General features: G+C 39.9%; 1 protein-coding gene across 2 annotated transcripts in view; it reads right to left on the bottom strand.

Moving 5' to 3' along the window:
* LOC102220729 (plexin-A1-like) overlaps positions 1–14,006 on the bottom strand; it is a 289,583-nt gene that overhangs the window by 31,761 nt on the left and 243,816 nt on the right. For both annotated transcript variants that reach the window (XM_023337491.1, XM_023337496.1), the window contains exons 18-19: positions 12,581–12,817; positions 8,208–8,351 (exon numbers count right to left, since the gene is read on the bottom strand). In XM_023337491.1, the coding sequence (XP_023193259.1) occupies positions 8,208–8,351; positions 12,581–12,817 (381 nt within the window). The remainder of the gene's footprint in view (positions 1–8,207; positions 8,352–12,580; positions 12,818–14,006) is intronic.

Genomic DNA, 14,006 nt, shown 5'->3' with positions numbered 1-14,006 from the left:
TGACACCTTTGACCCGCTTTACCTACTGTAATTGGCAGCCAACATGCCGTATGAAGGACACCTCTATGGTCAGACAAGACTAACATTGAGCCATTGGATCACAGCCACCACAGTTACCCTTGAAGTTATGCATTCCAACACAAAAGAACTGAACCAATTGTCTAGCATGGTGGTGGCATCGTTCTGTCAATACTGACACAAAGCAAAACATGCAGGGATTAAAAAAAAGAGGATAAACACAAAATGTTTTAAATTTCACTTAAAATAAACAACTACAAACAGAAAGGTTGGACACAGTTATGTTTTTCAACATTAAAACACATATTAAGGGTAATTTTTGAACAGATAAATATTCTGAAAGTTCCCTGACTTTGACTAAGTCAAATTTGAGCCAATTTAAATGAACTCTAAAAATGCCGCCACACAGAGTGGTTCAGAATTATACCAGAATGCATTGATAGTAAGAACTATTGTGTGCTTGAAGTGTTGTTAAGTGTAGCTATATTTGGACTTGTATGTAATATTTAGAAAACCCCTATTAGAGTTATGGTGCATTCACACCAGCCCTGTTAAGACCGCTTTAATCAAACTGGTTTGTTTGGGGGCGTTTGAATGAGCAATCAAACTCTGATGTGGATCAAAAAAGCGAACTCTGGTCTGCCAAAAAACCTAAGTCTCAGTTTGGTTGAAGTGAAGTCTGGTTTGCAGACCACTCCACAAACAGGAAGTGGACTATAGCACATGGCATTCTGGGTAAGTTTAACCAAAACAAACATGCATGTCTTGCGATAGAGGGAGAAATGGTTTGTAGTATTTTACCAATGACAAAAGTAAAGGCCGCTGAAGACTGACACCAATCCAATTGTTTACATTTTGAAGAAGGAAGTTGAACTGGTCTTCTTCAGAGGTTATCATGTCGTTTCCTTCAGTGGTTCTCCCTATAGTGCCACCACAGGCCAGGAGATAAAAACGTTTTTCAATTAGATTGAATCGTTTGATACAGTGCAGTGTGAAAGAGAACCATACCATTGGAAAATGCAAGATGTTGAAATTTTGGTCCCCAGTCAAACCAAGTCTACCGGACTATCAGATGTGAAAAGGCCCTAAATCTCCACCTCTCATGTGGACCCACCTTTATATTCATTTCAACATTAAAACAGTCACCTGCACCACTATGATTTATTGTAGTTCCTCTGCTTGTGCCTAACTGAACTGGTTGAGCAAAGAGTTTATGGCATTGCTCAAAGGCAGCTCAACTACAGTCATTAAGGGCTAGGATATCTCTGTGCAGACATGTTCCACCACCCACTTTGATTTTCTACTAGCGCCATCCATGGAGAGCAAGAGAGAGAGGATGAGAGAGAAAAAATCACGGTTCATTTCTGCAACAGCACCTGTTTGAGATCAGACAAAGTTGTCTGAAAGGATCAAAAGTTGTTGATCTGATGAAAGAGAAACTGGCCGAGCCGATCTCTAAAGCAAAGGTCATTAAATTTTTATATGTTGTGTAGTCACGCTAAACAGATATCTCTGACAGGCTTGCGCTGCGAAGGCTTACATCACCTCCATCGTTGTGAACATTTCTTGTAGGAAAGCTTTTCGATTCCTGCCTCCGGGGGGGCAGAGGAGCAACTTCAGACGGCTTTGATAATGAAGATTTCAAAACTTGCCCAGTACTCTCCTAGGTAGCTGTCTGTGACGGCTCTGTATTTGGGTTAGATGTTTTCTAATGTTCTCGTCCATCACTGTCAACTTTAACTGATTTAGGTCAGAATGTGAATGATGGGCATATGGACAAGGATAAAGCAGTGTGGTACAGGACGAAACAGACATTAATGTCATAATAACGTCATAAAAGATTACCCATTCAGGGCATACACACACACACACACACACACACACACACACACACACACACACATAGACTACGCATATATTCACACACAGCATAAGTAATCAAACAAAGTAATCACCAGCATTTAAATCTCTCCCCAAGGAGTCGTGGTAATTATGGAAAGTCAAACACATCTGATGTTTTTTTTCTCTGACTAACTACATTTATATATGCACGGTGTGTCACTGGAATCCATCAAATCAAGATATCCCCCAAGGGGGTTGATAACCGATTCAAATGAAGTGTGATTATAAGCTTTGAAGTTCTTGTAAGAGCACTTTCATGTTGACATTAACAAAGTCTGAATATAAAAGACAGAAAGTAAGAAGCTGTTACATCAATATCAATATAATCAATAGCTACAAATTAAATTTGCAGTAGCAAAGGCAATTAGAATGGCCTTTTAGGACTAGGCAACTAATAGTCTGTGTTGATAGGAATTATGTCCTGAGAGAAACTAACAGACTGAGTTCCCATTAAGGCTCAGAAAGTCTGAAATTTGCCTTCTGTGTTCTACAAAGTGAGCAACTTTGGAAAAATGTCAAATTGGTTGCACATTTTTCACCACCATCCATTTCATTTACCCATTATCTTTAGGCTAATCCGGGATCTGGTAACCAATCTGTGTAACCAGCCTGTACATTCCTCTCCAGAGACCAGCTCTCCTGGGGGAATCCCAAGGCATTCCCAGGTCAGTTGAGAAACAGTCCAGCATGTTCTGGATCTTCCACTGGGTTTCCTCCTGGTGGGACGTACCTGAAACACCTCAACAGGGGAGCGTCCAGAAGCCATCCTAGCCAGAAGTACAAGCCACCCTTTTTCCTAGGGACAGCCCAGATGCCATGAGGGTGACACTTGTTCTTTTCTTAACTACCCAGAACAGGTGACAATAGATGAGGGTGGGAATGTAAATCGACCAGTAAATCACAGCACTCGCATCATTGCGGGTAATGCATCAATCCACCTATCAATACCACTCCATTTTCCCTCATTGATAAACAATAAGGGAAAAAGACAGTAAAACACTTTAACCCCTCCACTTGGGGCAGAACTCTGTCCTCTACAAATCAGGGCCAAACGAGTTCTACAAGAAAACAGTTGGATTGTGATTAAGCGCTTCAACCTGAACCTCTGGGACGATGCTTTGTAGAGTAGTCTTGTCCTTTCCCAGGCTACTCACTGCTGCAGCTCCTGATGTAACTTCTTTTGTAAAACCATGCCAAAGCCATGGATGGTCAAGTTTTTGTGGTACGTTTCTACTACCTTAGACTTAGACTTAGACTTGTACTTTATTGATCCTTTGGGAAGACTCCCTCAGGAAATTGAAGTTACCAGCAGCTCCCAGGCAAAAAACAAAGATAACACACAGTAAGCAAAAGTACAAAAGAATACAAAAAAGTGTGGGTAAGGTACTCACACACTAAATGTGAGTACCTTAGTACTCACATTTAGTGTGTACTAAGGTACACACTAAATGTGAGTAACCAAAACCTTAAATTATGCAAGAAACAAGGAATAAAAATATAGAATATAAGTAAATATAAATACAACACAAAAAAAAATAAGAATTTGGCGGATAGATTGACCAGTGATTTGACCTGATAAGTATGGAGAAAAATACAATGGGTCACTTACTCCTTTTACCCTCTGTCCTGTGTCACCTCCCCCCCCCCAATGAGGAATTGTACAGTCTGAAGGCATGGGGGACAAAAAAGTTCTTAAATCTATTGGTCCGGCACTTGGGAAGCAGCAGTCTGTCACTGAACAGGCTCCTCTGGCTGCTGATGACGGCGTGTAGAGGGTGTACAGTTAGAGAATGTAAGTCTAAAGCTGTGATAAACTGGTTCATAATCCCGGCCCTCAAACCAATGTTTTAGAAGTTTATCGAGTACAAAACAGCTGATGATTAAAAATGATTATATTACCTTCTCAAAATGTCACCAAGTGCTGCAGAACCCTGCTAATCATTAAGTCGGGCGTGCGGCACCAGAGAAACACCTAAAACATGCTGGACAGTTGGTTCAGAGTTACCAAGACTGAGAACCACTGATCTATAGGATATAAAAATCTATTCAGTCTTCCAGTTATCTGCGGAAAGTCTTGTTTCCCTTCTTGCAGCCTAAATCAGCTGCAGACTTTCATGACAAGTCAAAGGTCATGCAGTTCCCTTTTAAATTGCTTCTTAGATAACATTATTGTAGAGGTGACCTTGTAGGACAAATATACTATGCATTCATCGATAGGAAAAAGGTTGGATTGAGGGTAGGATCATCACCTTTCCCCTAACGATAAGAGTGTAAGGTAACAACCTCAAATGGGGGCACTGGTATGGTTGAGGAAACCAATTAGGTGACACATCAAATGACATGAATTCAGAAGAGGTTAAGTAACATGGAGGCGTTGATATATTTTCGTAGCTTGTCTATTTTTATTCGACTGACAGACTGAAGGACTGGCAGAGGAACTTAAAAAGCTGAAGGCCAAAACAACAAACAAGTTTCTTCAAAAACTCAAGGGAGGCACACAGCTGCCAACACACAGCTGAACATCTGAGGGCATGCACAAAGACACGCTGATACACATGCAACATTTCTTACAGTGCACCAACACACGGGCACACACACATAACAACACAAACCTGGGGCCAGTATGTATTGACGCCCATTGGGGTCCCCTGTATGTAGGTCATTGTGTACAGGGAATAATGTTTTGCTACAGCTGTGTCCTGCACAACATACACCACAAAGACCGGAGTGCTCACACACACACACACACACGCACACACACGCACACGCACACACACGCACACGCACACGCACACACACACACGCACACACACACACACACACACACACACACACACCAAAGGCAAGCCATAAACACAGGGTATGTAGTTGCACTCACACACACACCCCCACACACACAGAAGAGCAAATAGGAACAGACAGCTCTATTTTTTTCCACGGCTATTGTCACACGAAAGAACTCCACCACCCCCTCCGACATATCGCATCACTCCGATATTTAACATGACATTTCGTTCAAAAAACAGGAAAGTGGGGGGGAGGGAGTGAAAAACTTTGAGAGATCCACCTTGGAGCTGGCTGGTTCCATTGAGAGCTATCATATTGAATTACACGGATGCGCTGTCAGTAGCTTTCTAGGTTTATTGACTGTAGCTAGCATGGAGTAAATGTCATAAAGATATAGTGAGATGACTGTGAGAGGACACTGGTAATAAGTTTAAAAGCTGTGGATGGAGCTGACTGAGTGCACTTTTGGGATATTTAAAAAGAGGAATCCAAATGTATTCATGCTGAGCGCCATGTCGCCAGGATGAGGTTTGACCTTCAATGGCGCAGACGCTCCTAAGGGGAACTCGGTGATTTCCAAGGTCTGCTTCAGTCAGAGTGAATCAGGGAGTTTAGTCGCAGTACTGCAGACAGCTTGAGACAAGCAAAGCTGAACAGTTCTTTTAAGCCTGACATTTCCACAAGGCTATTTCCATGACATTGTAAATTTCAGACATTAAGGGAATGTCAAAATGCCACTTCATACAGTTGCAAACACTTACAAGTAGGTATGAATACCTTTTATTGATTCATCTGAACTGTTATTTTGGGACTGAATGATTTTTACAAACAATAACTATTGAAAAACAACAAATAGGTTAAGTTTTAGTCACAGATTCCCCGTAATTCACACAATTATAAATGACAGTACATATATTTACTTAGAATGGCACTGACACACGTCTAAGGATATTTGCAGATATGAGAGTCCAGTAGACTTGGTTCAATTGCGAACTAAAATTGCAAAATTTATTACATTATGAACTTGTACGGTTCGTCTTCAAACTGCACAAACTAAACCTTAAAAAAAAAACTGTTCACCACCCTCAGCTGTGGGGGTGCTACACCAAGAACCACTGAGTGAAACAACCCAAAAACCTCTGAAGACACTGAGTACAACTTCCTTCTTCATGAAATGTAAACAAATGGAGTGCTGCCACATTTTAGCAGTTAAAGGATTTCACTTTTGTCGTTTGTAAAAGACCACAAACCATTTCTATCTCTATCACAAGACATGCATGTTTGTCTTGGCTGTATTTACCCAGAATACCCTGTGCTGCAGCCCACTTCCTGCTTTTGAACCAGGTCTCTGGTCACATATGCATTCGAACCACACTGGAGTTCACTTCAACTGACCTGAGACCTAGGTTTTTAGGTGGACCAGAGTTTTTATCCACATCAGAATGTGACATGAACCGAACTTTCAACACAAACAAACTACAGTTCGATTAAATCGGGCAAATGTCCCACAGTAAGCTGCACCTCAGAATAATTTAGGTCACAATCTGTTCATGTGCTAAAACTGCAGAGTCCAAACAGAAAGATAATCAACAATCTATTGCAAAACCTGAACACTGATCTGTACGTTTATCTGGTCTACTTTTTATTGGTCCATCAGGTAAAAACCATTGAAGTTTGTGGTGACAAAATGAGAGGAAGGAACTTAAAGAAAATTAACAGGTTTGCTTGGAATAGCACATAGAACTCTGTCTTTAGGTGCAACCCATTGTTTACATCACTTTCAATAAAAGCTCTGTCAGAAAATGTGAACTATCACTTTAAGTGCTGGTCCAAATGAGAAGTGGGTGACAGTCTTATTAGAGTGGAGGGTGGGTGGAGAAGTGCCTGGCTGGAGATTTACTGAAGGTTAGTCACATTATATTCCGTGTATAAGTAAATGTCTCCATCATCATACTTAAATGAAGCTCATAAAAAAAGCAGAGAAAAAGGGCATTAAGGAAGCCTTCAATGTAAAAACCAGCAGCATCCGCAGCGGAGAACTGCTGATGGCTGCACTGCTGTTGAAGACAAGATGCCCCAGTGGATAAAAAAAGAAACATGGCTCTGAACATGTCTCCACAGGTTCAGAGTAGAGATTATTACAAGAACAGTTAATTGAGTTCCTTATCCACTTAACTGATCAAACTCAGTACTAAACTTCCTGCAGATCCTGAGCTTTAAATGTTGTTCAAAGAAAAAAAAAAGAAGCATTTATCAAGTTTCTATCTCTTGTGACTAAAGTGAACTTATTTTCAGCAACAGGTTGCCTGGAAGCCAATGAGGATCAATGTGTTAATTAAGCGCAGCATATTTAACAGCAGCCTCACAGCGCGGGCGCAGCAGAGCATATCCTGAATCTGTCAGAAGGAATTGTTTCAAAAAGACACATGGGATTATTTATATACCTCAACGACAAAACATGGTGAGGTGAGACTGAGCGGAACGTTTCCAGATTCATCAGGAAGTGGAATAATTTGAAGTAAAGAGGGTAAATGATCAGCTTAAATGGTAATGGAGGTTCATTTAACTGAAAATAATGTGTGGAAAGTTGAGGATATTGAGCATTTTATGAGTTGCAAAGAATATTTAGAAGTGCTGTCAACATTAATGCGTTAACACATGTGATAAATCTGAAAGTTTTAAAGCGTCAATATTACATAAATGGAGATTAATTGAACTATTATTTTGACTTTAAAGCCTCTTTCCTGTGGAGGGTTACCTCTTCCCCAGTAGCACATTATGGACTTGACACACAGGCAGTAAGAGACGATGAGACATAAGAAAGAATTTTCCACGACAGTAAACAGCAGCAAAAGGTGAACATTTCAAATTTCTTTTGTGCTGAATTCCATAGAAATGAATGGAGAGAGACATTTCTAAATGAATGTTTGAAACAGAATGGCTTCCTTTAAACTTTCCTGCACATAAAAACCTGGAAAACTGAGAATGTTCAGACATGTTTGGTTGGAGGCATTAAAACATTTATTGAAAAGGTGAGTGCAGCGTCGGTTATGATATAGGCTATCTGGGCAGTTGCCCAGGGCGGCATCAGAAAGGGCCGAGACAACCCAGAAGTAGAAAATAAAGTATATTTTATCTGTCAGTTATTAGTTTGTATGCGTGGTAGTAGAGCAGGTTTTATGTAGTTGCTGTTGAGTACCTGCATTCTGCTACAAAAAAATAACACAAAAACAGACAACTGTAGCATTTTAATTGTTTGAGTGTGGCAGAAGGCGGGGCTTGTTCAGGGCAAAATCCCTGCAAGAACCACAACTGCAAGTAGTTGTGGTTCTTGCAGTTTTGTTTATGCTAACAAAGTTAAGCATACTGATGCTTTAGTGCATACTAAACGTTAGTATGCACTAACACTTAGTTAGACAGTTTGGGACAGAAAAGTTAAAAAAAAAAAAAAAACAGTCAAAAAGAGTGTTTTTGGTGGTGACAGAGAGTTGTGAACTGACCGTGACTTTGTGTTGTCCGGTGAGGTTGGGCCATTCGCACAGCAGCTGGCTCTCAGACAGGGTCAGGACGCAGGGAGTCTCTCCAATCAGCACCGTGTAGTTCAGGCGGCTGTTACCCGGCGCCGCTGGGATCAGGTTACGACCCTAAACACACAGGAGGGAGAGAGTCAGGAGCAGAAAGCAGCCCGTTTGTCAAAGCCGTACTTTAACTGGGACATTTGTGAAAGGCGAACATATTTAAGGTTATTAAGTCTTTTACTGAGCTACAAACTGAGAGAAAATACTCGGTTTGAACCTGTAGTTCTTTTTGAACTCACGTAAGCCTAGTTTCTGGTGAACAATACGACCTCTATGAAGACATTTTGTGGCTTGAAATGAAAATGAGTTTCCTGATTGATGGAGTGTATAAAAAAAATGCATGGAAATTGAAAAAAAACCTTAAAAAGCTTTTTGTTTTAGAGCTAAAATGCTTCATTCAAACATATATTTTCCAAAAACTTAAATGTGACTTTATCCAAACTTTGACAGCAATGGAGGATTTACAGTTAGTTTTGTCAAGCCAAAAGCAGAAAAACTAAACAGTAAGAGGGAGAGATGACTGCAAAGAGAAGAAAACCATTTGGAAATGTTGGAAGGAATCATCAGGAGGAGCAGATGATTGGATAGGCTAGAGAAAAAAAGATGAACGGGAGAGGAACAGGCTTTGCTCTGAGGAAAGAAGAAAGGTAGTGAGCATGGAATCGGAGTTAGTGAGTTAGATGGAGACGGAGAGCGAGGAGATAGCTGCCATGTCTCCCGCTGACTTAGCAGTGGGACGCAGAGGCAGACTCCTTTTTCCAATCCCATCGTCTCTGCAGGCTGCTGCCACCCAGCCCTGCTCCGCAACCCTGTAAACATGCATCCCATTCCATCTCACAATCACACACACAACCACCCTGCACGCATCTTCAAAAACACACATGCCACTGAGTTATTGCCACACACTGAGCTGTTGCCACACACAAACTCTCCAAAACACACATGGGGACACAGGAAACGCTCAAGAAACAACAGGATCAAATGGATATGTTCGCTCCCCGAACCCTCAAAAAAAGAAAAAAAACTAAACTAAAAATGAGAAATTAATTGCATGGCAGGCGAAGTGCGACCCCCACCTCACTCTCCTCACCAACTACTGCCACATCCCATCTCTCCAAATTGCATTTCTGTCCATCTCATCAGCGCTTCCACTGGATAAGCAGTTCCTCCAACAAGCCAACCAGGAGATTTGGCAATTACCAGGAAGCTCTTTGCAAATAAATGATCTTTTAAGAAATAAATTACAACGGTTACGCTGCTTTCAGTCTCTTCATGGAAATAAGCTGCGTAACACACTCTTTATCTATCCTGTTTTATCTTTATAATTCTTTATCTATTGAGGAGATAAATGCATTAAAGAGGGGAATTCAACACAAATGCGGCGCTCTGGACGACTGTGAAATGGCTTCAAAAATAAATATGTTTTAAATTGTTCTATACTGTAATAAATGTCTGTGTACAGAATTTTTTGGTGCTCTAGAAGTTAAATTATTCATGTACTCACTTGTAGTTTTTGTCAGTTATTTGGGTGATCTAGAACAGTTTACATGAAGGGGCAAAATAGTGGCAGTATGTGAAATCTTCAGAATATAAATATAGTCAAACAAAAACACTTAAAAACTATTTACTGTCAGTATATATTCTAAGAAAAGATAAGTATAAATGTCCTTCATCTCATCTGTCAAAATAAAAAAACTGTTTACCTTCTTGACCTCTTTGAAAGTGTACAAACTGAACATCCCAGAACTTCATTCTCAGTGCTTTTTCTGCTGTACATTGTATTCATGGGACTTCAGGCATTAGGTCTGAGTTGGCCATGTTTTGTGAAGTTTCTGTGTCATCATGGTTTTGTTGAGAAATGTTTTGAATGGCTGCCAAGAGTAAGATAACAGACAAAGCTACTTCTAAATAACTTGTTCTGTAAATGAAGATCTCCCTTCATTCTGCACACAGATACATTTTTTAACAACTCTAATTTTTTACTTACTCTATGCCGTCATGGGATTCACATGTTGTCTGTAGAGGTGGGTTACTGGAGTAAAATATTAGAAAAATATATACATTTAAGAGTAGTTTTACTTTTACTTGAATAATAACATGATGAAGTATCACTAGACTGAAGTTCAACTTCTGGCTAATCTTACCATCTGTAGTGTGTGCGGCTGCAGAGTGGGAGCCAAAGGGTGTTTGATGCAGGACTATGACTAAGTTTCTCATGGACCTAAGACAATATTTGCAAATATATGTTGTTGGTGAATTACTATTTAATTTGAAGGCTTCTGGATGTGATTAGTTTTATCAGCACGATTTTAAAGACATAAAATTTGGGGGGAGATAAAGCTGTACTGCAGGGGCAGAAGGGGACGCTGGGCCTCCTCTGCCCCTTATGTAGGTATTTAGAGAGGGTATTTGGCTACTCATTAACATTGAAGTAATTATGAGTACATTATATTAAACTGTTCCAAACTGTTACAAAAACTAATTTCTGTGTACATTTTGTCCAGAGAAAGAACAGAATTGCTCAGGTTTATTTATACATTAAAATGGCTCAGTCAAAGTCTCAAACTGAATCCAGGTAAACATCTGTGGCAAGAGTCAGAGGTTGAAAATGCCAATCTCCAGACATAGAAACCTGGTGCAGCAAAATGTTTTGCAGCTTTTACCTTTAATATATTTAGTATGTTGGTCAGTCTAATAAAATACCAAAACGTGTGTAACTTTACCAGAAAGTAGAAAAGTTTGAGGAACAGAATTACTGTACATAAATCCTCCAACACATCCATCTATCTGCTTTAATCCGGCCTTGGCCCAACGTTTCAGGTGAACTCAGAGAGATAATACACAGACCCACATGCTGCTCAAAAATGACCAATTCATTTTTCTTACTCATGTTCATTTCTTGTTAATGAAACTGAAAACCAATATAATCCAAATCTCCCAGAACGCAGACCTGCGTGCTTCCACGCTGCCCTTGTAGCACTACAAATTAATTACACAAATTGAAAAGGCTGCTGTTTAAGAGGCCTGCAGGCTGCAGAGGTGAACTGTATTCAGGGAAGTGGCTGAAGGACACAAGCTGGCCTTGGAAGGTGTGGGCATTTTCTTTCAGCTTCCACTTATGAATTAAAAAGACTTTTTCATTTCTCTCCCCTAAGGGACCTTGTAAACACACTTAAGAGCTTTTTTTCCCCTCCATCTTGTAAAGAAAGAAAAAAACATGAGTGTGTGTTTCTGTTTGTTAGTCTAAGTCAGTTTCGCAGTTCGTATTACGGAAAATGTTCAATATATGTGTGATTTTTAAAAGAAAAAGTATGTTTTGAAAAACATCCATCGACAGCAGCCGTATAAAGAGACGGGTTTTTTTTATGTATCAGAGTCCTACTAAAAGCTAAAACAGCAAAAAACAAGTTTTAGTCAAGGAAATACTGTCGATCTAGAATGCATGGAAGAATCAAAACAACACTCCTTTTATGTTTTTGAGAAGGAAATAACATTATAACATGATGTGAAGCTCAAAAAAGCTGATTTTATATAATACTGTCCCTTTAATAGACCCTTAAAGGCCCATTAATTGGCCTAGTGGAAACTGTCTTGGCTCTCCTGTAGAAGCTAACATGGAAGTTCTTCCATATTTCCAGTCTTGGAGAGACAATCAATCATCTCCAAGAAAAATGAATGCTGTTCTTGAATTGGCACAAGAAAAGTCCCAGTGAATGACTTCATCTTCAGAACTGCTTTGAAAAATTACTTAGACTTACTGTGTTGTCATTGGACAAAAACACAACAGTGAAATTGGAAACGAAATGTTGTTGCTTGGCTACCAGAGTACACAGAAAAAAATTTAAAATCTACATACGCACACATATATACAAGAGTTACTGGTGCAGGTAAAAAATAATAATAAAATAAATCTAGAAATGACTATATTTATATGCAAGATATAAATTCTTCTGTGACACTGTTGTCTCCTTTCATGACAAGGTTATGCAACAAGAGAGAGTTTTCAGTCAGAGGCTTCTTCTGAACCATTGTAACACAGACTGTTGCAGGAGATTCTTCCTGCCAACAGTCATCAACATCTACAAAAACCTTTGAAGAAATTTGTATCATACGAGTTATAACAACATTTCATTACTCTTTGGGATTAATACAATTATTTTATGAGTTTGAACTGTATTGTTCAAATATATTTGGAAAAAACTTTTATCTTGACAGGTCAATGTGAAATCTATGAATAAAATGTCAAGTATCTAGTAATAAAGATCCATGGAAGTGATTTTTGGTGCATTTCTGACCTTCAGTATTAGTGGTGATGTGGGCTTGAGCTCCAGCACGCCGGACGGACTCAGTGGCTCAAAGATGGGGTCGGGGTAGTAGCTGAACGTCTCGTTGACAACCACCAGAGAGTTCACGTTGTCCATGTAGAAGCCGATCTCGTCCGGGCCGGTGCCGGTGTCGGAAAAGCCCAGCTCTGAATCCGCCACCGATGGAGCGAGGCACACCATCACAGAGTTGTTGTACACGGTGCAGTTCTGAGCAAAAATAAGATTCAATTGGAAACTGAAACTGGTTGCGGTTGTAAATATTCAATCTTAGTCTATTTTTAAAATGCTCCAACAACCAATAAAAAGCAAGCAGGCCTGGGCTCTTTAAAAAAATACTTGGAATCAACATGCAGGCTGTAATTTTCTGCTAAAATGAATCTGTTGGGTATAATAACCAATCCTTTTTGTAAGGCAATGCCCTGTGAAACTACAGCGCTGTTGGACCCATTGGAAATGGAAATTGGTTGCAAATTTATGATCAACTGTTAATAACGGACAATGAGCTCTGCTCCCTTGCTTGTACCTGGGAGTATTTACATCATTGCTTTGGAGAATACATGAATACAAGATGTCACGACCAGCCTCACGTCAATATACAATTCAGCTTTGAGGCCTGTGGCTCCTGTTGCTTGTGTGTTGTTGACAAATTTCACCAAACACTTACATTGTGTTTTTTTTTTTTTTGTGCTTACACTGAAGAAGCTGTTCTATGTGGCCCTGATTAGAACAGCCGAAGCCGAAGTGATGCCATAGTGATATAAAAGAGCAGAAAGGTTTTGTCAGCTAATCGTTATATTGTCATGGAACGTAGCGAAAAGGGCCGCAGCTGTTTGACAGATGCTGAGAAATGTAAGCGTGATTAGTTGTAAATGACGTTTAACATTGAATATCATCAGCATTGTCCTTTAAGTGCAAAGTAGCACTTTAACAGAAAGGCTGTGTGGGAAGCATTGTGGAGGCTGTCTGCATCAATAAGTCCCATCTTCAGCTGCAGGTTGAAGTGCTTCAGAGTTGTTAAAAGTTCATTTCTCAGCCTTGACAACTATTAGCCACAATCATCAAAGTTTCTGTGAAGGTCCTCTATAGATTATCTCTATAGTGCTTTTTAAAAGTTTTCACACTCCTTGAACTTTTTCACATTCTGCTAACATTAAGATGTGAAACTTTTCTTTGTTGCATTGGGATTTAAGAGGCTTTGAGTTGTTTTCTTCCACTCTCATGTTTTACATAAATTCTCCTTGGTTTGCAACAGTGATGGCCCTGATGGGCAGTTGCCCAGGGTGGCACCAGAACAGGTGAAGGGTGGGATGGAGAGATGTTGCAGGCACCAGATAAACATATACTTATCAATCAGTTGGGTTTTGAAAACATTTATTCCTCCCATGCGTGTGCAATG

The sequence above is a fragment of the Xiphophorus maculatus genome, chromosome 1, assembly GCF_002775205.1.
Source record: "Xiphophorus maculatus strain JP 163 A chromosome 1, X_maculatus-5.0-male, whole genome shotgun sequence".
Classification (NCBI taxonomy): Eukaryota; Metazoa; Chordata; class Actinopteri; order Cyprinodontiformes; family Poeciliidae; genus Xiphophorus; species Xiphophorus maculatus.
The sequence above is the reverse complement of the archived record's forward strand: the minus strand, read 5'-3'. Positions and strand labels throughout refer to the sequence as shown.